The sequence below is a fragment of the Mesoplodon bidens genome (genome assembly GCF_964165515.1).
Source record: "Mesoplodon bidens genome assembly, chromosome: 20".
Taxonomy (NCBI): Eukaryota; Metazoa; Chordata; class Mammalia; order Artiodactyla; family Ziphiidae; genus Mesoplodon; species Mesoplodon bidens.
In genome coordinates this window covers 24,075,387-24,099,762 of record NC_138181.1, presented here as the reverse complement: position 1 = coordinate 24,099,762, position 24,376 = coordinate 24,075,387, and the positions used below count along the sequence as shown (strand labels likewise).

Sequence of the window (24,376 nt, the reverse complement as noted above, 5' to 3'; positions counted from 1 at the left end):
AAATCAAGACCTCTAATGTTGGAATGTAATGTTTTTAGTAAATGACATGATCAAATTGCTGAAGTTTTAATAAAAATTAGAATCTATGAATTTTTACCACGGTAAAAAAATTCCGGTGGTGTCTTTGTAAAAGAGTAACAAATCCTTGAGGTGTGTAACACAATTTGCTTCCACAGGTAAGGAGAAGTACTTCTAAGTTGGCTAAGTATGTGGAAAAGGAGTGCAGGCTGTTAAAAAACATTTGGGGTTCCTTAGAAGTTTTCCACAGAAGGAGCTTACCCAGAGATGTATGTTACTAGTGAAAATCCATTGTTGAAATGCATCACTTCAGATAAAATGTTAGCAGATCAGAATTTGTAGTCTGTGGAAGGGGGATGGTCGTGCTGGAGGATACCTTCATCACGGTTTACAGTGTAAGTGGATTTGCGTTTAAGTTTTACGAGGTTTGAATATACGTGGTGTTTTTTTTTAAATTCATAATAGTATCAGAACTATCACTTTTACACGTAAATATTTGACAATAAGTGTACCACAGTATACAGTATAACTTAAGAATCAGCCCAGCAGGTTTACATGTACTATTGCAAAATAGGGAAAATTTGCTAGTTTATAATATAAGGGGGTAGCAGCATTTTCACAGGTGGTTTTCTTGAAGCATGAGAATCACATTACTAGCTTAATTTTTTATGAACATGGTTTATAAGACCTTTGTGTATGATTTTCCCAGTGAAGATGGTTTTCTGTCAAACATATGCCATATTTCCAACAGTTATCTATTGATTACAGCACACTCAAATGTTAATCTTTTTCTAATTGTCCTCAGACTCCTTTAACTACTAACGAGCAATCACTTCATCCTGTCATCCACTTCTTCTCCAAAGACCTATGTTATAACCAGGTTGTAGACATGAATCTTGCCTGCAGGAGCTCTGGTAGATGATTAGGAAAAGCATATGTTTAAAGCAATTTAGATTGTCAGTGCAAAGGCAATTTCATATAGACAGCTAACAAAGGTGATCAACCAGACTTTATTATGGTATAACAGGAGGGAATTCATAGATAAGCACTTACTTGAATGTCTCATCACTGTATTCAGATGCAGTTTTTTTCTCTTTGAAAAAAACAAATCTTTCACTGGACAATGGCAAATAGCTAATGTATATGAAGCATTTGTACAACATTTTTAAATGAAAAAATTCTTAAATATCGATACCTATATGATATAATCTCTAAAAACAGGAAAAATCAAAATTATCATTTAATGGACTGTCAGGACTTATACTTCAAGTGTCTTCAAGTTTGAGTTAAGCAATTAAAATTTTTTAAGTGTTTAAAGTGTTTTTAAGGTACATTTTATAAATATATACAAAACGTAGGTCTATTTGATGCTCTGTTCACTCAGATAAAATTTATACTGCAAATCTAATGAGATATGCCATCATCTCCAAAAATTATAACCCCTTAGAGTTAAAAACAAAACTAAACAAAAAACACTTTAAAGATTAGTCACTGTATGAAACCAAAAAGGGAACCATTACAACGTAATGAAAAAAACTTTATTTAAAAAAATGTTTTCATCTGATTCTAATGTGTATTGACTTATGGATTTGAAAGATTACATGAAAGAGCTAAAGGGAGGGGGGGAAATTAACAGTACTCTAGCAAAGTAAAGAATAAAAAGCCCTCTTTCTCCCCTAATTTCTAGTTTGACAGGAGGGGTCACCCAACAGAATCCTGTCTGTAAAAACAGCTCTAGTACTGTGCTTTGAAAAACATCTGGCTGCACGTAATTCTTAATACATTATGTGATGCTCTTGCCCTTAAGACTTCTAACAGTAGCTATAGGTTCCAACCTGGCACTTCAGGTAATGAAAATGATGACCAAACAATGCTTTAAGATAAAAGTAAGAATGTATCATATCTTCTGAGTTTTCTTGAAGTAGATTGTCAGATCAAAATCTTTAGCTTTAAAAAAAAACCTGAAAAAGACCATCATCCTATTGCTCAAAGAATTGCACTCAAATGATTTATAAAATGGACCGGGCTGACAGTGGTTCTTTCATAAAGTCATTTAATATAAAACTTCATGTTTTTAGCAAGGATGAGCAACTGCAAGGATCTGTTACTACATTATCCTCTGGTCTTCTAGTCTACTTTGTGTTGAATTTATCTAATTCAGATTTTGAAAACTTTAATACCATTTTCTCTTTGTTTAAATACCAGTTCCTTAGCTGTGTAGTCTTAAAGGGTAATCTGCTTTAAATTCTCAAAATCAGTACCAAAAAAATGTATACAGCATATTCTAATTGCTAACATTTACAAAACTTGCACTCCATCAAATTAGAAAAGAATAAGACTTTTTAATAGTGCATAGAAGGCACAAGAGCTTCTTAGTATATTTACTGAAGCCGAACATTTTGGCATCAACAAACACACCATTGTAGTTTATCTTAAACTCAGTTTCCAGACAGCACACCATTCAGTTCATGTTGGACTAAATTTCCAAAAGGATATGACTTTTGTTTGATGATTTGCATAATTTAATCTTAACAGGTATTTGAGGACCTATGTAGTTTAACTGTCATATTTCTGATGAGAGGAAGAAGAAATAATACAGATGTCAATGAAGGATTAATCCATTGGCCCATCAGGAATTCTTAACAAAAATTCAATGTTTGCTATGTTCAATAGGAGAAATAACCTAAAAAGAGACTTTTAAAAGCTAAACCAGCAAAAGAATATCATAAACCAATCTTCATAATTGTTATTATAGACTTTCCCCCATTTTTCACATAATTAAAAGAAATGAAAAATATATTTTTGATGTAATAGAAATGTATTAATTCTGACAAAGATTTTTCCAGCCAGTTGAGCTCAAGCTTCAATGATCACATTTCTTTTCCAGCAGGGAACAAAGGCTAGAATTAAAGCCTGGCAAAAAAAAAAAGGATGGTCATCTTCAACTGCAGGCCACTTGAAATTTGTAATGAATTCATAGTTTTTACAGTTCACGCAGCCTAAGGCTAGATTCACATCAGAGGGAGTAAACAAGTCTCGTCTGCTACCTCTACCTCCACCTTCTCGTAGGTAACAGGTTTTACAAATAAAGCTTATCATTATAATGTTAGGTGAAATCTTTTAAATCTCAATATCTTAATAGTCTCAATTTTCTGAATCAGAAAATCAGAGGATCAGTGGGTTTTTTATGTGGTAAGTTGTGCTCCCCAAATATCTGGGTGAAAACTGGCCCATGAATTTATTCCAAGTTTTTATGATAGAAGATATTTTTGTCCTTGATTCATAAACCATAACTACTTTTAATGTTTAAGAGGAATTTGTGTTAGTTGAAACAATCTGTATACTGGAGTAAAAATGTGTTATGTTTTAAGCAACAGCTCGGAGAGAAATGGTCAATTCACATTCTGCATATCCAGCCAGAGGGGGTGGGAACAGCTAGCTAGTGGTGCCTTCCTGCGGGAAGCCTCTTCCATCCATCGACAGCACTGATTACCTTGGGATGAAACAGAAAACGTGAAACTCTCGTGTTAACTATAAAAATACAAGCAAACAAAAAATGAACCAACTCATTCATTGTTGCAATAACATCCCTTGTTCAGAATTAAATGTTTTCTATACTTGAAGGCTCATCAGATAAGTTCTTGCATATAGACAGACCTTTACATCAATTCTCAAACTATAATACACACATACAAGAGAAGAGGATCTTGTTAAAATGCAGAAAATACAGATTCTGATTCAGTAAGTCTAGGGTAAGGTCCACAACTCTGCATTTCTGTTAAGCTCCAGGTGATGTCAATACTGCTGGTTTGGGGCCCCAATTTGAGCCACAGGGTTCTATGTTCTTAGTTCGGAATGTGTCTGAGGCCAATAGGAGTTTACAAGTGACAAGTGAGTTGTTAGGGGATTTAGGGAAGTAATTCTGAAATACCATGTGCATAGAATCACAGCATTTTAAAGTTTCTATTGTGTAAGAGTGAAGGTTGGGCAGGCTAAGTTTAACCTATACTTTAGCACCATTATGGATTTAGGCACATTTTGGCTGTGTGGAAACTATACTGAACCATGAAATATTTTATAAAAAGGTCACAGGTCATTTACTAATGTAGCTGAAAAAGGAGAAGAGATATCATTTAGTAATATAATCAAATTAGATGTATCAATATCAGATAATATTGTTCAGTATAAATGTGTATTGAATGAATTGCAAGTCTGAGGTATAAAGCAGGAAAAGCTTTAAAAAACTATTTTGACTATCAGCTACCTTAGGAAAATTCAACTTTTTAAGGAACTTTTCACTGGTATGTCAACAGAATGAAAAACATTACATCAGAAAACACTTTTTTTTTCTTTTATGTCAACGCAGTTGATTCATGCTACAATTGGGTTTTTATGACCACTACTGTCATATATTCAAATGTAATAACATCAAGTTTCTGTGAGATATTAAACGTAAATTATGTTATTTTATCACCCATTTACCAACTGTTTATTTAGAACCTACTATGTGTCTGGCACTGCAAAGGGTTGAGAACAATGATGAACAAACACAACACTGATCTTGTCAAAATACTGGGAAATCTACTGGATTTGCACACAAAGTTACGTTACTATGTAAGCTTATAAAATATTTAACACAGATAACCTCACATACAACGGTAATTATAACTAATTCAACGTACTAAAAAAATCCTGTTAAACTTTGTAGGCTTTACAGAACTATGTTCTGTAAAATACTTTGTTTGTGGTATTAGCTAATGATTCGTATTTATATAATCAGCTATATTTTAAGAATTATTTCCAGAAATTTACACTGTATTCGCTAATTAACCAAATTAAGAACATTAAATTTTCACTATCCTAACCATAGTTACAATCAATCTGATCTACTATACCATCATATAGAGTCATCTAAAACCAAAACACTGGCCAAATGGCACACAGAATTACATGGCTATTCATCAAAACCAAAACCAAGTAAAATAAAAACCAGATATCCATGAACTACTTGGATACAATTTGGTTTTAGGTGCTACTCTCTTGCTAGGTCACAGTTTTGTAAGTAGAGAGTTATCTTGATAATTTCAATGTTCAATTCTTCATATATATTTTTTTAATTTTTAAAAATTTTATTGAAGTACAGTTGATTTACAATGTTGTATTAATTTCTGCTGTACAGCAAAGTGATTCAGTTATACATATATACATATATTCTTTTTCATATTCTTTTCCATTATGGTTTATCCCAGGATATTGAATCTAGTTCCCTGTGCTATACAGTAGGACCTTGTTGTTTATCCATTCTATGCATAATAGTTTGCAACTGCTAATTCCAAACTCCCAATCCTTTTCCCTTCCACCACCCTCCCCCTTGACAACCACAAGTCCAATTCTTCATATTGTTTATTGTAACAGTACACATAGTTGTTTGATTTGTTAAGATGTTTATGGCTTTGTTCCAGAGGGGCTCCTTATTGTAGCTTTTTATTGACTGCAGCCTTATAAATAGATTTCACTTTAAGGAAACTAATTTGGAACTATAGGTTTAAAAAAATTATGGGTTAAAGAAAATGACTTGGAACACCTAGTATTTTAAGGGTGACACATGCTCTGGGGTTCTACTGTGACCAAAAATAGGGGTTGCAGAGACTTGTGCTAACAAGATATAATTATCTTGTATTTAGACCCAGTGAGATTCAACTAATGGGTGGTCAAGAATAAGACCACTGGATATCCTGAAGGAAAGAAAAAAATAAAAATAAAAAATTGTATGATCCTATGAAATGACAAGACAATTGTCATGTAAAGTTCAATATTTTAGGATCAATCTTTGCTATTTAAGGCATTACTATAAAAATGAATTTTGTTCAACTTATATTTTATCAAGTTAACCTAAGTACTAGCTAACATTCAAGCTAAATCCATGTCCAGAGGTCTCCAGCATGACTGATGCAATCCCAAGGGTCAGCTAAGACATCTTCTATTTGAGTCACTCAAAAGTAAATGTTGGGACTTCCCTGGTGGTGCGGTGGTTGAGAATCCGCCTGCCAATGCAGGTGACCTGGGTTCGAGCCCCGGTCCGGGAGGATCCTACATGCTGCAGAGCAACTAGGCCTGTGCGCCACAACTGCTGAGCCTGCACTCTAGAGCCTGTGAGCCACAACTACTGAGCCCGCGTGCCACAACTACTGTAGCCCGCGCCCCTGGAGCCCCTGCTCCACAACGGGGGGAGGGGGGCCACCGCAGTGAGAAGCCCGTGCACCGCAACAAAGAGGGGCCCCCTCTCGCCGCAACTGGAGAAAGCCCATGCGCAGAAACAAAGACCCAATGCAGCCAAAAATAAATAAATAAATTTATAAAAATAAATAAATAAATGTTTATGGAAACTATTTGCCCTAAGAGAGCTAGAGAACTCTTGAAAATATAAAACATAACAAGAAAGGAAAAGCTTTTCTTACTTCCGTAAAGTATGAGTAAATTTTGTTAGAAGAGTTAATTCTCATTCTCCATGGTCAGTGCAGGATTGCTCATACCTTCAAGAAAGAACATAAGTTAGCAATTTTTGGTGTTGCTTTTGAACAAATAGGCAGAGACTGGTTTATTCAGTCAGGAATCCTGCCAGTGTTTTTCCAAAAGTGACCTGTACGTAGTATGGGTATTTAGAAGATGTTATATAGAACACACACACACATACAGTACAGTCGGCCACAACAGGTATCACAAAAAAAGCACTTTAAAAACAGTTAAATATATACACCTGAGGAAGTAGGGGTGCGAATAAAACAATGTAAGAAACATTGAGCTTGGCACTTCTCACACGACCTTAAGTCACTGTTTTCTAATTCTTCACCTACCTACCTCATTCTTGTCAAACTAATCTTGGAGCCCTTTCTCATCTCACCATTTTCATATTTCTCTTCCTTCTTTTACACCATCCTTTAAACTTTAAATAATTTCTCAATTCGTCTATCACAGTAACAGAAAATTAATCTATGTCTCCAAATGAACAGCACACAGAAACCAGAAAATCACTTCTACATTAATGTAGAACTATAAAGTGAAATATGAATCTCTTCTGAAAGAGAGTTCTTTGTCTTTCTACCCCCCAAATATACATCACTTCTTTGTCTCTAAGGAAACTGAGGGATTCAAAAGGCAAACAGGTGTCATCAATTTTGTTTAGGTAATACTTAGTCCCTCCCACAGACTGAAAAATGGAATGGAATGTTTGAAGCTGAAGAGACAGACCAAATTATGAATACTCAAATCATGGGGATCTTCAGAGGGCATACACATTTCTCAAGAACAAGACTCATTAAAGAAAGAGAGAATGTGACTGATTATGTATTAAATAATGACTTAAGAATTTTTACTCAGGACTATCCGTTTGTTTTTCACTAAATCCCAAAGAGATTTCAAATAAACCAGGAAACACTTTAAAGTGCAGTAAGCCAAAGTCAGGCAAGCACTAGGAAAAGGTTTGAAGAAAAGACTAGAAATGAAGGAGAAACATTTGAAGACTTAAATAGGTCAATCTGGAGATTGTCTGGCTAATAGTGCCTTAATTGAGCATGCATGGTTTTGCACTCAGGAGACCACACATATAATATATACACACCCCTGCACATATGATCACATATTTTGTTTAATACTTAACAACCCTGAGAAATAAGTAGTATTTTAAAGATGAAGCTAAGTCTAAAGGAGGTTAAGTAACTTAACAAATACCACACACTGATTAGGTGCCCAAATTGGGATTTGATATCAGGTCTGTCTGCCTTCAAACACTTCCTCGTTTTTTGCCAATAAACTATATTGACCCAAATAATCAAAAGGTTAAAATCAACAATAACAAGAGAACTCTGAGTGGGATATGAAGAAATAACAGGTAGCTAAAGTTATGGCAATTCTGCAATGGCTTTACTTTGACATTTTGAAATGGATAAAACTTTTGAGTAAAAACTACATAATTTGAGATCCCTTTCAGTAGATACTTTTCAACCTTTTGTCTGAGCTTACTGCACTTTTTCCAATTTTTAAATAAATTATATTTTGAGTTTATCATTTTATTTAATATGCGGTAATAAAGATTTGGTTCTCTGAACTGGAAAAAGGCAATGTAAATCTGTTTTTCACAAAATGATTTTCTACAGCTTCCAGACATTAATCAAAGCACTTCACAAGCAGTTCTTTGAAAACAGTTCTATATTTATAATGGTAGTCTGACTCCAAAACAAGAAAAATTCTACAGGTAATAAGAATGAAAAATTTTTACCACTTTCACCTTTTAAAAATAAAATATATCGAAATAGCCAAACAAGCATTCTCTTACCAGCTTTACCTTTTCCCAGGTTTGTGCTGTTCTCTGTCCAAGATTGAGAATCAGTAAGAAGGTGGCTCTGGGACTCTCTCAATGGCTTTGCAGGAAATTGATGGTTTTCAGGACTGAATAACAATAATTATCATCATGATCATTAGGTTAACTCTTGATAGTATTCGGGTCAGTGTTTTGCAAAGGATGGAACTCAGCCCACTTGTGGTGCAAGATAATTGTAGGAGTTACACAAGAGAATTTGGGGAAAACAGGAACAAGGCATTAAATTACACTGACTCACAATGAAAAAAGTGTTCTCACTCCAGTTCACTTTTCTTTCTTCTGATTACAATACAATGACAATCTCTGACTTTGGCAAATCTCCATTCTTAATATGGAGAATAGGCCTCAGCCTAATATTTTAGCAGGTAAGGGAATCTAGTTAGAACTTAACAGTATTTTATTATTGATTTTATTCTTTTTAAGTTATACTCTATGGCAAATTATACTAATTTCTCATTTATGACAGTGATATAAAGTTTGGTTTAAAAAAATTTAAGTGGCAATTTAAATAAAAATATTAAAGAAAAATGTTAATTTTACAAGTGGAAAAAATGTGGAAAAAAATATATGAAGATGAGGGTAGAAAGATAAGTTTGAGAAAAACTGACCTATTTATTGTTTCTAAAGTGGCCTAACTGGTCTCGAACAAAGAATTCTCTATAAAACTGAAACAACAAATTTGAACGTTATCTTGCAGGAATGTTGAAAACATCTGACATTATCAGGTCTTAAAAATCTGATGTTCAATTTGGTAAATAAAGAGTTTAAAAGAAAGACTTTAGGTTTTAAAATTTAAGTAGAGTAACATTTCACTTAGATTAAAAAAATTATTGGCACAGAAACTATTAGCGTATTATTTTACAACACACCGAAATAGAAATTATAATACTGTTCAAAAGAAAAACCCACTTAAAATTCTTCCAAGAGTAATTTCACAAATTGTAGTTGACTATAACTATTATATTTTTTAAAGGATATGCCTTTGCTCCTTAACAATTACCTCATATCTAAAATTTGAGACTATTTCAATTTTGTGCTGCTTTAACAACCTCTTACTAAAATTTTGGGAGGAAAATCTTAAAAAAGAAAAGCCTGTCTCCTATTCATATGAAATATCTCTTTTACTCTAATTCTAATTATTCCTCAGGAAAGGGACCTTAGACCAAGTACAGCTAACTAAGTCCTGGTTTAAGGACTGCTTGGAGATTCATTACTGTTAACAGGAAGCTAACAAATGGCAAGGATCCACTCATTCAACAATACTCACTGAGTACCTGTTACATCAGTGAGTAAAGTCTTTGATTTCATGGAAATTTTGTTGTAATTGAGGAAGAAGTGTAATAAATATACAGTAAGTCAGGTGGTAAGGAGAGCTCTGACGACAGTAAGAGACAGTATAAAGAGAATGGAGGCGCAGGTTACTATTATCCAAGGGTTTCCAAAGGCGGCCTCTACTGTAAAGCTACACCTGAGCAGAAAGTAAAGCGAAGGCACAGACCATTCAGATATCCAGAGGAGGAACCTTTAGGAATAGGACAAGTACAAAGTGGCAAGTACAAAGCCACTGAATAAGGAACGTGCTTGGTGTATTTGAGGACCAGCAAGATCTGTGTGCCTGAGGATTGTGAGTGTCGGGAAAGTGGTACGGGGTGACCTCAAGAGGTGCTGGGGAAGAGATAAGTCAGCGCAAGGTAAGGACATTCATTAGCTTTTATTCTGAGCAAGATGGAAAATCAGTGGAGGGTTCTGAGCAGAAGAGTGACACAATATGATTTACGCTTTAAAAGGATCACTCTGACATTTTAATGGAGAATACACTGGAGGAGGGCAAACATGGAATCAGAAAGGTCAGTAACGAAGGTATTGAAATAATCCATGTGAGAAATGATGGCCTGGACCAGGAAAGCAGCCTTGGAGGTGGTAAGAAAGTATCCAGGTTATAGATATATTTGGAGGGGACATCTAACAGGATCTAGATCTGTAGATACAGGGTCCCTGAAAGAGAGGAATCTAGTATGACTCCCAAGTTTCTGGCCTGAGCACCTGGGAGAATGGAGGTCACTACGACTGATACGTGAAAGAATGAAGAAGAATCGTGTTTTGGGTGGGGCGAGGGTATAGATGGCTTGGAATCAAGAGTTCTGCTTTGCACCTGTTCAGCTGGCAATGACTTTTAGATGTTTAGGTGGGACCACTGTGTAGACAATCAAATATACAACTCTGGAGTACACAGGGGAGACCAGCACTAGCCATAGAAAATTCATAGGGGCTAATCGGGGGAAATTATAGAATTTTGTAGAGGAGACTTTAGCTGTCAAAATCCAATCTCAACATTTAAAGGAAAGGGAAGAGAAGCCCGGAGAGGTTACTTGACCTCTTCTAGATCACCTAGCTGGGTAACAGTGCCAGAACTAGGATTTCTCCCAACGCCCACAGTACATTTAGTTGGAGAGATACTATCTCTAAAACCCAAATAGTCTTAAACTACAAAAACCTCTTAAACAAGGATAAAAAACATTATTGAAAACTACTGTTAAATTTTATGAAAGCAGGAAAGCAGTCTAAGTAATTTATTAAAACTAGATTTTTCTGCCCTGAGGTATAAAAAAAAAAAAAAAAAGAGCATTTAGCTCTGTGGAATTTGAAAGCCAAAACTCACAGGGCAGGACCCAGTAAGACTCTGGTGCCTTTGAATGTCCCTGTGACACACATGAGAACGGCCTCCTCATTAACTGGTAGAGTCTGGACTGCACATAGCTCACTCTAGGGATGGGGGGTGGGGCAAATAGGTTTCATCTCATGACAATTTAATATGATTTTGGAATGGCTGCCAGAATCACCGCCTTGAGATGGATGCTGGGGTCACATCTGGCTCCAAGGGACAAAGCACTGTGATCAATAAGAAACACGAACTAGATGGGGAGACTATAAGCATAGGTGCTGTGAACATAGCATTCCAGCAACTAAGAAAACCTTTAAAATTTAACTAATGATATTATGGTTATGCTTTTACTATTGCCTTTCATTTAAAAATTAGAGGTATGGTCACATCAAAAAAAAAGTCTGTCTTGAACATGTAAAAAAATGTTTCAACTTAAAACTTCATGCAGAGCATTTTGAAACGTTTAGATAGTTTTGCCTTTTGGCAGTTAGTAGCCAAGTCAGAATCCAATTTCAGGTCTTCCTCAAATGCCTGACAGATTGGAACCAAAAGAGACTTAAAGCAGTAGCCAAAGTCTCCAGACAATGAATTTCCAAGACTCCTTCCTTTCTCTCTCCACAGAAATGGCTCAGATCATGCTTAGAGGTCTTTAAAGAGTACCAAGAATACGGTGCCCATTGCTAATGGGACTGTCAAGCAGATGTCTGGGATTCCATTTCATCTCCAAAGGCCTGACCCAGGCAGGGAAGTTTTTTGATCTCTTTAGAACGGTTACGGCCAGGAAGAAAGGCCTGGAGGGTCAGAGGGAAAGTTTACCCTGTCTGCTCACCTGATCACTAGGGGGACTAATTTGGACTTACATTTTTTTCTTTTAAGCACCACATTAAAAAAAAATCATAATTTATTTCAGTTAACAAAAATGTATAGAGAGTTAACACCTGTTTACTGACCACCCAGATTAAGAACAGAATTTTATAATTAGGACTGAAGCTCCCTATGTACCCCTCCCCAGTCTTACTGTCCTCTCACCCTCATTCCAGGTAGAAACCAGTGTAGTAAATTATCTTAAGTTCTTAAAAATTTTTTTCAAAGGAACATATAACCGAAGGATGCAAGAGGATAAAATATATTCTTTGAAAGTAAAAGAGAAAAAAAATACAGACTCACTTTTTAGATGATGAATTCAATCCTGCAGGAGTAGATGCCTGTTCAGGATCCTGGTTAACAAGGCAAGTTGGAAAGGAGCAGCCATCACCTAGACTATAATTAAAATAAAAACTTACAATTATGCAGTAAAAAAGATGATCTCTGTGAGAACATAGTTATATTATGGACAAAACGTGTACATCAGACATTGGCTTGAATGTGGTATGTTTATGGAGATGTGAGTCAACCGATTTCCACATTGATATAATAGTGAGTCATAAAATAATACTGTAAAAAATAGAGGAGTTTTTATGCAGAATTACAGAGTTCTTTTGTTGGATTACTTCCACTTTCAGTCTAAACCCTGAAAATTTTCACAACAAAGTACCTTGAAAAAATGGGTAGCAACCAGTACTTCTTCTCATCACCAAACACCTGTCTCATATTTTTACTGAAACCCAAGCTGAATCCATTCTTATCTGTTCCATGTCGAAATACTGGACTTCTAAATGCCTCTAGAAAAGATGGTAGAGCAATCACATGAGTAAAGAGCACATCATCTAGCAACGCCTATAGTTAGAAATGACTGAATTAAATGAGGAAACTCTGAAAACCAATGGCTAGCCTCCTGTGACTGCTTATGTGCCTATCAACAGCCCTGCAATGAAGACTGTCTATTCTTTTAAAACAAACATAAAATATGATTAGATCTATTTTAGTTTTTAAGTAACCCATTTATTCTTGCAGCAGCACATCTGCATTGTAGAAAATTAGAAAATGCAAACAAGTAGATAAAACTTTACATCTTCTAAATCTTTATTAAATGGATGGCTGGATGGATAGAGAAAATAATTACAAATGAACATTCTTTTAACCAAAGTGCGACTAAAGATACATTCTACAACCCTTTTTCAGTTAATAAATTCCATTTTCCGATTTCATTAAAATTTTATCTCATCCAATCATAATTTTTTTTCTAGCTGATCAAAAATGTACTTTAAAGCTCTTTGTCCAAACCAGGGTCCAACGCAGAGCCATCCACCATAGCTGGTTATGCCCACTCTGCGTGTGGAAGCTGAGGTTCAGAGAGACCGTGCGACTTGCTCAAAATATCACAAAAAATAAATGACAGAAGTGGAACTTGAATAAGGTCATCAAAGTTCTGTCTATTATGCTACATTTTCTTCTTAAATAATGCCGAGATGCAAAATCTAAAATGTTAGTTTTGGGGTGCAAATAAACATAGAAGTGTAATAATTTCTGCTCATAATTTAAAAAAGGAAAAATATAACTAGCAGAGTCATGGTACTATGAAAAATGTGATTTGCAAGATCCTTAACATTTATCAACCTAGGTTATATAGCTTTTTATAAAACACTTTAATAATTATAGGACCATACTGTCCAGAGGAAGTCCTTTCAGTGTTACAAGTTAAATCTAGACGTTTCTAGAAGTTAAAAGCTAGTAGAAAAATTTACATTTGAAAAATAATTTAATTGCTCTACATATAATTTAAAATAAGGTACTGTGTTTAGAAATTATTATACCAATATTTTCACCCCAATAGTACTTGCTGGGATAAGATTTAACCTGAATACTAAAAATGAACATTCACTGACTATATACTACAATTAATCTTCACGGACTATTATAATAACAGAATCTCACAGCCAGTATCACACTGTTTTGATTACTATAGGTTTGTTGGAAGTTTTATAAACAGGAAGAACTTAACAATTTTTTGTGGTGGATATTGTTTTTGCTATTTGGGGCCCCTTGAAATTCCATATGAATTTGAAGATTAGTTTTTCCATTTATGCAGAAAGGCCATTGAAATTGTAATAGAAATTTCAATAATTTCCTTTGGGATGGTTCATTGATAGTATATAGAAATACAACTGATTTTTTTGCATATTGATCATGCAACTTTGCAGATTTTATTAGCTCTAATAGTTTTTATTGTGGATTCTTTATGGTTTTCTATATATAAGATCATTTCATCCACAAAAACAATAGTTTTACGTCTTCCTTTGCAATTTGAATGCCTTAGTTTCTCTTCTTGACTAACTTCTCTGGCTAGAATTTCCAGTACAGTGCTGAACAGCAGTAGTGAAAGACGGAATCCTTGGTTTATTTATTTAGGGCAAAGGTTTATTTTTCAACACTGAGTATCATATTAGCTGAGAATTTCTCATAAAGTCCTTTGTCAGTTTGTAGAAGTTCCCTTCCATTCCAGCTTAAGTGTTTTTATCATCAAAGGGTGTTGTATTTTGTCAAATACTTTTTCTGTTACAGTTGAGATAAAAATGTGCTTTTTTCCCCTTCATTCTATTAATGTGGTATATTACCATTGATTGATTTTTATACATTGAACCACCCTTGCATTCCTGGGATAAAAGGTTATATACCATGACAAAGTAGGATTTAACATGCTGCTGGATTTGCAGATATGTTATTGGGAATTTCTGCACCTATATTCATAAGGAATATTGGTCTATAGCTTTCTTTTCTTGTGATGTCTTTGTCTGACTTTGGTATTAGGGCAATGTTGGCCTCACAGAATGACTTAGGAAATGTTTCCTTCTCTTCTAATTTTGGGCATAGTTTGAGAATAATTGATGTTAATTCTTAAGTGTTTGATAGAATTCATCAGTGAAGCCAACTGATCCTGAGCTTTTCTTTGTTGGGAGATTTTAAATTACTGATTCAATCTCCTTACTTATTATAAGTCTATTCAGGTTTTTATTTCTTCTTGAGTCACACTGGTAGATTGTGTTTCTAGGAATTTGTCCATTACATCTAGGTTACCTAATTTTTTTTTTAATTTATTTTTTTGGCTGCGTTGGGTCGTCGTTGCCATGCATGGGCTTAGTTGCTCCATGGCACGTGGGATCTTCCTGGACCAGGGTTTGAACCCGTGTCCCCTGCATTGGCAGGCAGATTCTGAACCACTGCACCACCAGGGAAGTCCCAAGGTTACCTATTTAAACTTTTTTATTTCTGCAAGGTTGGTAGTCATGTTCCCACTTTCACTTCTGATTTTCATGATTTGGGTCCTCTTTTTTGCTTTCTAGTTATAGGCTTGTCATATTTGTTGATATTTTCAATAAACTAATTATTGATTTCATTGATCTTCTGTTTTTTAGAATTCTGTTTCCATAATGTCCTGTCTAATCCTTATTATTTCCCACCTTCTTCTGGCTTTGGGTTTACTTTTTGCTCTTCTTTTCATAGTTCCTTAAGGTGTAAAGTTATTGATTTGAGGTATTTCTTTTTTAATGTAGCATTTATAGCTATACATTTCCTGCTAAGCACTGCTTTTGCTGTATCCCATCTCTGCAGGGCTTCTGAACATACTGTTTTCTCTGCCTGAGATGTTCTGGCTCTGACTTCTTAGTTTAATATACTTTTTGCTTTTGTGAGCTCTTCCCTGACCACTCCATCTAAACCACTCCATCTAGGCCACTCCTTCTACCTACCATTCCCAGACCTTGATTCATACCGGAACATCCTGTTTGTTTCTTTCAAAGCACTTTGCATTTTGTAATTACATTTATGTTTGGTTATTGATTTTCTGTGTCCCTCACTAGACTATTTTACCCTTGCTAACGACTGTATATACACAATGCTTTACACACAATGGACAGTCAAAAAATATACGGAATGAGTGAATTTGTATTTGTCCCACAAGACAATGTGGGAAACAAGAATGATTTTACAGCTTCAGGACAGGTTAGCATTTAATCATATGGCGACTTCTGATGACTATTTGGTTTTGTATTTAAAGTTCTGTTAACTACAATAATTGGATACTCACCTAATGTAGATTTATTTTTGCTGACTAGCCAACAATGATAGCCAAACAGAGAAGACAAGCTGACAGAAAACATAGCTGCAGCAAAGAATAAAAACATAATATGGAACTTGGCTTGAGTATCAGGTAGGCCATTCTATAAAGAAAGGAAGAAAATAAAATGTTTTGTCAAAGGGATAAGTATTCCCCTACTTTTATAAGTAAGATTTTTTGCATAAAATTTTTCTTAAATTTAGGTATGGAGAAAGATATATGGCTTTATGTTAAAACTTTGAGGAAAAAATACATCTTCAGGTTCGAATAAATGTTTACTATAACATGAATATATATGTATATATATATGGAAAATATATTAAAATTTGGGATATTTATTTTCTTTTGTATAATCAAATTCATAGAAAAATTATGATGTGTGTAAACTGTATCAGTAGGGGAGCAAGATAAAAGAAGCTGTAAAATATAGCTTTTAATTTACTTCCTGAAAATGTTTTGTTAACATGCTCCAGATTTACAAATGCTTAAACAGTTTGACTATAATGCCAGAAAATGGAAGGTTAATGGGCACAATTTAGCTACTCTTCTCATTGATGTTTTACATCACTACAAACAACAGCATCAACTACAAACACACAGAACACATCCACAATAATACTTCAAGCTACTTTAAATAACATCGTCACAAAAAAGATCAACACTAGTTTATAACACCTGTCTAAAATAAACCTTACAATACCTATGGGATGAAAAAGGCCACCTCAAAGCAAAACCAGACTGCTCCTTGTTCGTATGTCCAAGGAGATCTGGAGTCCCTCTAGAATGGCAGGCTTGGGGACACCTAGTGAAGCACCAGAGCTGCCAGGACGTGTCCCCTTCTGATACTCTGTTTCAATATCCTGTAGTACCTGTCAGATTGACCCAGGTCACAAGATCTCACTGATAGCTTTTGACAGCAGAGTCATCACAGTGAAAACCAGTCATTCCTTCACAAATTTGTTTGTGGTTTGGAAATAAAACCATCCACAGGAATGAGAAGCAGTGAGGCCACAGGCTCTCAGACACTCATTAGAGACCATTCTTCCAGCTGGACACTGGAAGTATCCCTGAAGGCTAGGCCATGTTCATTCACCTGTGGATTCCTAGCACTTAGCAATCTAACTGGCACATAACAGGATTCAACAAATCTTTAGTATTGAATGTGGTTCAAATCTCACATCAGTGATCTAGCAATTCAGAAAGCCTTACCATAATAAAGGATAATTTAATGAATGTAATAAAGCAACCCTGGCAGGGGATAACTGTTTTTTTACCATTGTTTGGTGTTCGTAAGGAATATCTTCGGGTATTTAAAACACATAGTTCTAATTTCATTTTGCTTACGTTTAAAATATACAGTGAAGAAAACAAATGAGCTGCCTAAAGCATATACAATACCTAATAACAATTCAGGACATTATAGGTATAGTAGTTTAATAATCGTTTTACACATAAAGAAATACTTCTATTTTTCAATACTAAGAAAAAAATTCTTCTTATATAGTCAATTCTCGTTATTCGCAGTGGTGCTGTTCTATAAAGTTGCCATGAACACCGAATTTGTGAATCCTGAACCATTTCTCCAGGGAAGATACAGTGTTAGGGTCCTGTAAGCCTCTGGTCACAATATTTTTGTCAAATGATCAATACGTAACCTTGTTCTGTGTGTTTCTGCTTATAAAACCTAATTTATACCTTATTTAATGCATATTAAATAACAGAACTCACAGCCACCAGCACCATAACTCAGGTCTGAAGGAAGCTTATCTAAACACTAAACACATGTATTTTCTCCGTCAGGCACATCTCAGTCTCTTCTTCTGCTCAAACACTAGACAGCACTTCAGCGCTAGGCTTGAAGACCTTTTAAACAATGAAATCACCAACAAAAAAGCACAAAAATTGCAAAAGACATGGCACTAAATAGAATGAAAAAGCACACTTATTTACAGTATGTGAGTTCCAACAGGAAGGCAGCAGGTCCTCTGGTTTGATCTCAACTAGAAATGTGCACACGGGCGACTCACATTTTCCCTACTCTGTGCATGTTTGCAAATGACCACAAAAGCTACGCTGAGTATTGACTCTGAGGTTACAGATAAATGTTAGCAAGTAGGTGAATTCACAAACACAGAATCTGCGAATAATGAGGACTGACTATATATAAGTTAGCTCTCTTCTATAAAATTAGTGTCTGGATTAATTCACTACTGAAAATCTATAATATGTATTTTTGTATACCAAAAAAGTCGCCAAGGTAATGACTTACGGTCCAAAATTTGATAAAATACTGTAAATCTGTAGCAGCAATAAAAAGGCAGTACAGCAGAGAATAAGCCAAGAAAAGGAGGAAAAATTTATAATTTGAAAATCCAACACAATTGTTCACCCTGTTAACAAAACAAAAACAACATTTTCAATGAGTTTTACATTGTCACCCTAGGTATACATATGCTCAACCTTAATACAAGTATTTTGTTTCCTAACATTTAAAATTTATTGGCATTTCTTTAAGCATAACTCAGAAGATTTCTTTATACATACAAACATTAAAAAATCCACTTCACTAAAAAGGAATTTCTATGTTCAGATTTTTAAAATTTGATATATATGTAATACTGCTTAATCAATCATGACCCCTGTATTTCCTGTCCAGTTATACAAATAAACACATGCCTTAAGCATAGATACTGTGAGAAATCTACTAATACCAAGCAGATAAAAGGAATTTTCTAAGTTCTTCTCTGTGTTACCTTTGGGTTTGATTTCTAACTATGATTAAGTAATTTAAAAATCTTTCAAGTTTTCCCAAATCAGATGAAGTTTCTTCAGAGACTACTTGCATGCCGTCAGTATAGCACTGAAGCAACCAGATTATCAAAGCATATTAAGTGGTAGGTTTAAGAAAAGAAACAGGACTGGGAACCAGAGAGCCAGGTCGTCGTGCACATTTGATGCTAAATAACTATGTGGCCCTGATAAAGTGCCATCGTCTCTAAGAATTTCATTTTCCTTATCTGTCAAACAAGCACTCTGAGATCCTTTCTGAGAGCCAGCTTTATATGTTATGATTCCAAAAATGGAGATATATAATTCTCAGTCCTTATTCTGAAATCACTCTGTTTGGTAAGAGGGGTGGTAAGAATTCAAACTACTGTACCAATAAACATAAATACAAATACAGCTCATACTTTAAAGTCACACTTTTTCTATCAAAGCTTTCCCCCCCCTTTTCATAAAGACAAGAGAATTCCTAGATAATGTATAAATGTGACACAACACCTAAGTGGAACTGGCTGCTATCTTCACGGGTTCACTTTGTTAATTGGTATAATAAACTCATTGCATAGAACACATAGGTGTTTCCTCCCCTCAAACACCTTTGTTCCTACTCTAATGTTAGTATAAGGTAATGTTGCTCTCTACTGACTTTGCCAATAAACTGAAACATTTTTCTTTCTCTCTTAAGGTGAAACTATGTTCACATGAAAAATGTTTACTCAGTTACACAAGATGAACAAGTTCTAGATCTGCTGTACAACACTGTGCAAACTGTACTGTGGAGTTAAACGTTTGCTAAGAGGATAGAGCTCGTGGTAAGTGTTCGTACAATTAAAAAAATGTTTGTAATTAAAAAAATTCAAAAGTCAAACACTGGGCTTATGAATAAACAGAAATTTGGAACAAAAATGGAAAATGTGTACATCTTCTACCTTAAAAAATATAAGGCGAAGGGAACAGCATTAGATTTAGTAATTTTGGAACTTAAGGGTATTGTGTACGACAAATGCATAAAGAAGGCAAAACTGTGGGTGCACGCTGTAGGGAAACAGTAACATGTGCAGTTCTACAGATTCCAGTGTGAGTGCAAACCAGTTACTGAGATTGCCTCTTACGACATCTGAACGAAATAATGGCAAGAAATAATACTGCAAACAGTTCCATACTAGCCTAGCCTAAATGTATTCTGTCACAAAAGGATATAGGATATTCCCTGTGCTTCCGTGCGTTGGTTTCAAGAGGAGAGAACGGGCAGACAAAGGCTGGGTGCGTTGAGACGGGACATGTGGATGGAGACAAGGACTCTTTTGTGGACGAGGGGAAAGTGAGAAGGGATAGGAAAGACTGTTCCTCTTCCTGCAGGAATGTAAGAAGCAGCTTTTGTATTAGATGACAAATAGCGTTTTTATAGAAAGGAAAATGATTTTGAACGTAGATTTTACAACATGTAATTTAGCTTACTTTAACTTCTACTTAGGGTCACGGTGTAATTTGCCATGTCAGAGCCAGGAAACAGGAGAAAGTCAGTAAATGAAGACCGGGTATTTTAGAGTTTGATGGGTACTTTGAACTTGAGGAAATAGAGTAATAATATTTATTTTTAATAACATCTTAGTCTCATCGTGACAGACAGCTTTTGGTTAGACATTTTAACTGCCTACTACTCTGTAGACTCAATTTGAAAAGGAAGTGCATGTTTCTGAGTCTGAATGACTTTACATGGAGAAATAAAACACATTCTAGGTAAATATACCTTAAATGTTGTTTAAATTCAGGGTAAACAGCTCTTGGCCCTGTTTTAGGGAAATTGCTTTCTGAGTCTAAATTGGAAAAAGAACATAATACAAAAAAAAAAAAAAAAGATGGAAAGAAAGTAGCCTCTGAAGTCCAAAAAACTTGCTATATGACTTTAAGCCCACTCTTTATCTGAGGCTCATTTTCCTCTTCTTTAAAATGAAACAAGTAATTTCTAATAATATCTGTCACTGTTATAAGGATTACAGATTTTTACAGATATATGGATATATCATCTTTAGACATTACAGGCACTCAATAAACTGAGGCTAAAATTATTTAATTTAATTAGTGCTACCTAACCACTAGCAAGCATGTCAAGGTATATTGTGAATATAATTAATTGATAAATGAAAAATTTATATTAAAAGAAAAAGCACTTCTCTGATAGGAAACCCAATAAGGCAAATACTACAGGATCTCTACTTTAGTTAAAAAAGAAGTGTGAGGTTGACCCCCTGCACCCTGATGGGTACTCTTAACTGGCCACAGCAGGTATGCTGAAGTCACTGAGAACAGAAGAGGTATGGCTCTATGATTTTTCCAACACTAAAAGTTGACAGATACTGAACTTCAAAATCATACACAAGACCTGGATAAAAAGGTTCCCCACAGTTTGGGAACATACTAAAGGTCTTAGTAAGTGACTGTTACACATTCACATAATGGCTGTAAAAAAGATCTTTTATATACTGATATGAAACAATTTCCAGGATATATTAAGTGAAGGGAAAAAAAGGCAGAGACCCAGTCCATAAGGCAAACACTTGTGTTAAAAAAGTGTGTAAAAATTTTCTTGTGTGTATAAAAAATATTAAACACACACACACATACAGATTTATATCTGAAAAGCACACGTGACATTTAGCAACCAACACTGGTTCCCCGTGAGGAGTGGAAGAAGGTGGGGAGGAGGGGCTGAGAAGAACACCTGCACCTTTTCTTTTTGAATTTGGAACTGCGAGTGTGTATCATCTGTACATTTTTTCATTTAAAAATTTAATTTGAAATTTAAAATAAATAACATGGCTGCTCCATTCCGCCGGCACCAGGGGGCTATTAGGTCCTCGGCACCAAACCCTTCACAAGTCGACCTGGCTACTGCTTTCTGCAAGGGAGTGCCCGGATCTGGATGGTGGCTGGGGCAGTGGCTGCAGCGCAGGAGGTGACAGTGAAGAGAAGCAGCAACGCAGAAGCTGAAGGCACTGCAGTCAGTCCATTCAACTTCTTCCACGTGGCCACGCAGCGTGAAGGTAACAACAGGTAGTGTATAGACGTCTAATCTGAACCCATTTTTAAAAAACTCTAGGGTCACATCTGTTCCCCTTATTTAATAGGGTCTGTCAAAATTTAAAAGATTATCCAATTATGCTACGTTTCTTCTAAAGCTCAATTAATTTCAGGTTTAGGAAGACTGCTATCAGGACTTCCCTGGTGGCGCAGTGGTTAAGAATCTGCCTGCCAATGCAGGGGACACGGGTTCGAGCCCTGGTCCGGGAAGATCCCACATGCCGCAGAGCAACTAAGCCCATGCGCCACAACTACTGAGCCCACGAGCCACAACTACTGAAGCCCGCGTGCCTAGAGCCCACGCTCCACAACAAGAGAAGCCACCGCAATGAGAAGCCCGTGCTCAGCAATGAAGACCCAATGCAGCCAAAAATAAATAAATTAATTAAAAAAAACAACCAGAAAGACTGCTATTATAGTAAATCATCCTTTCTATTTGTGTAATTTTCTGAGGATAGCAAGGGCATGGCAAGCTTTATAGGTGTGCACTAGCTTGGGATTAATCCTGTTTCCAGCTCTCCATTGCTTACCATCACTATCCATTCTTACTTTAAGATAGGAAAACGGGGGATTCCCTGGTGGCGCAGTGGTTGAGAGTCCGCCTGCCGATGCAGGGGATGCGGGTTCGTGCCCCGGTCCAGGAAGATCCCACATGCCGCGGAGCGGCTGGGCCCATGAGCCATGGCTGCTGAGCCTGCGGTCTGGAGCCTGTGCTCCGCAATGGGAGAGGCCACAACAGTGAGAGGCCCGCGTACCGCAAAAAAAAAAAAAAAAAAAAAAAAGATACGAAAATGGGAGTGAACTCTACGCCCCTGATTTCTTTACCACTCTGCTCAATCACAGCTAGACCACCCAGCCATCCAGAAAGGAGGAGAAAAGCCAAGAAAGCATGTGTTCCTGGCCAGTCCCTCACTGGGTGAGAGTGGCCTCTGGAAGCATTAATGCCCTGGCACTTCTGAATTGCCTGGATTATGAGCTGAACAGACCCCTAGACATAAGAGAGCCCTCAGGCAGAGAAGCAAAGAAAAGGCAGTGCCCAAAGTGGGAGCAGTGGGTGGGCTTGGGAACTGTCCACTGCAGGTGCAGAGAATGCAGATGTGGATGGTGGGGATATGGTGGCGGCGGGGAGGGACTGACAGCAGGTGTTACTAGAAGGATCAACAGAGGAGTATAATGAGGACTAAGAAAACGTATAATTGGAGATATCAGGGGGAAAGGACTCACTGAGAAAGAGAAGAGAGTGAATGGAATGAAGGAAAGAATGAGGAAAGCCAAAGAATGACCTCAAATGGAAACTAATGCTCCAAAGAGAGGGGATTTACCGACAACTTCCTCTGAGAGGAGCGTTATTCTCACAGGCATTAACTAGCCTTGACATGTTAAAGCAGAAAGTCTAGGTGAAGAAAAGTATGGGCTTCCCTGGAGAGAGAGAAATAACATTGCAAACCCGACATTCCTCTGTTGTTTCCAGCAGCTAAGATAACCATTTACTATGTATGTTTCCACCTACCCCTGGTGTAGATTTGTGGGCACGTCTACCTTTCCCTAGTGCCATCCCAGAAAGAAGATAAGGCTTTTAGAATGATCATGCTTGATGTCTAAATCCGACCTGGCTGGCAACTTCAGCGTGGTTGTCACAGGGATGTGCACATTGAGATGAAGAATTATAAGGTAGAAAAATCAACCTTCATTAGTTAAATAGATCTTTCAAATAATCCTCTATTAAGTTATCTAATTTCATGATTTAGACTTTTTAAGAAAATATTGATGAATTCTAAGGGGAAACCCTTGTTTAAACATATGTGTGTATTTGTGTATTTCCTATTCTACTCCTAAATGTTAAGTTTTATTTAAAATAGATTGTGAAAGCTCTAGATGAATTCATTCTTTATTAGAAACTTTGAGTGCAGTATCGTGTATAATTTATGTGTACGTTTTGGTGTCATTTCTGAGAAGTATTTTAGAATCTCTGTGTTGATGCATGTGCATACAAAGAAAAGCAGTTGCTCTGAGCAAATATGAGAAAATAACTTTTACATTGTTAACCTACTGGTGTTAAAATTATTTCACGGAAACTCTCCTGAATAAAGGCTCTTTTGAGCTAACTAAACAAATACTAGAAACTTAATCTGAAAGGTCCTACTAGGTCAGCTAAGGCAAAATTTCATTTATAAAAAGATTTAGATAGATCTATGATGCAACTTGTTATGTTATAAAGGACAGAAACTTCTTTAAGTATAGAGCCATACTCACCATGGGCAATGATGATCCATCTTCAAAATACATCTAAAAAAAAATCACACATACAAAACTCAACATCCCATCAAATTTTTATCCCAATACATTATAAAGAGGAAATACTATTTCAAAAGAGTCGTGGTGAGTAAAACATTACAAAGTTATTTACTTATCTAAAAACTGAACAGTAGCCAAAGGCTTCATCTAAAATAAACACACTATG

At 35.9% G+C, this 24,376-nt stretch overlaps 1 protein-coding gene across 2 annotated transcripts in view; it reads right to left on the bottom strand.

The window, feature by feature from the left end:
* Positions 1-1,539: 1,539 nt before the first annotated feature.
* Positions 1,540-24,376, bottom strand: part of ZDHHC2 (zDHHC palmitoyltransferase 2) — a 69,198-nt gene continuing 46,361 nt past the window's right edge. The window contains exons 6-13 of one of the 2 annotated variants that reach the window (XM_081220720.1): positions 24,169-24,201; positions 18,320-18,440; positions 16,021-16,153; positions 12,592-12,718; positions 12,225-12,317; positions 8,360-8,463; positions 6,477-6,551; positions 1,540-3,511 (exon numbers count right to left, since the gene is read on the bottom strand). In XM_081220720.1, coding sequence (XP_081076846.1) covers positions 6,511-6,551; positions 8,360-8,463; positions 12,225-12,317; positions 12,592-12,718; positions 16,021-16,153; positions 18,320-18,440; positions 24,169-24,201 — 652 coding nt within the window. In that variant the 3' untranslated portion in view covers positions 1,540-3,511; positions 6,477-6,510. Of the gene's footprint in view, positions 3,512-6,476; positions 6,552-8,350; positions 8,464-12,224; positions 12,318-12,591; positions 12,719-16,020; positions 16,154-18,319; positions 18,441-24,168; positions 24,202-24,376 lie in introns of both variants that reach the window. The other variant, XM_081220719.1, reaches the window with a different exon arrangement.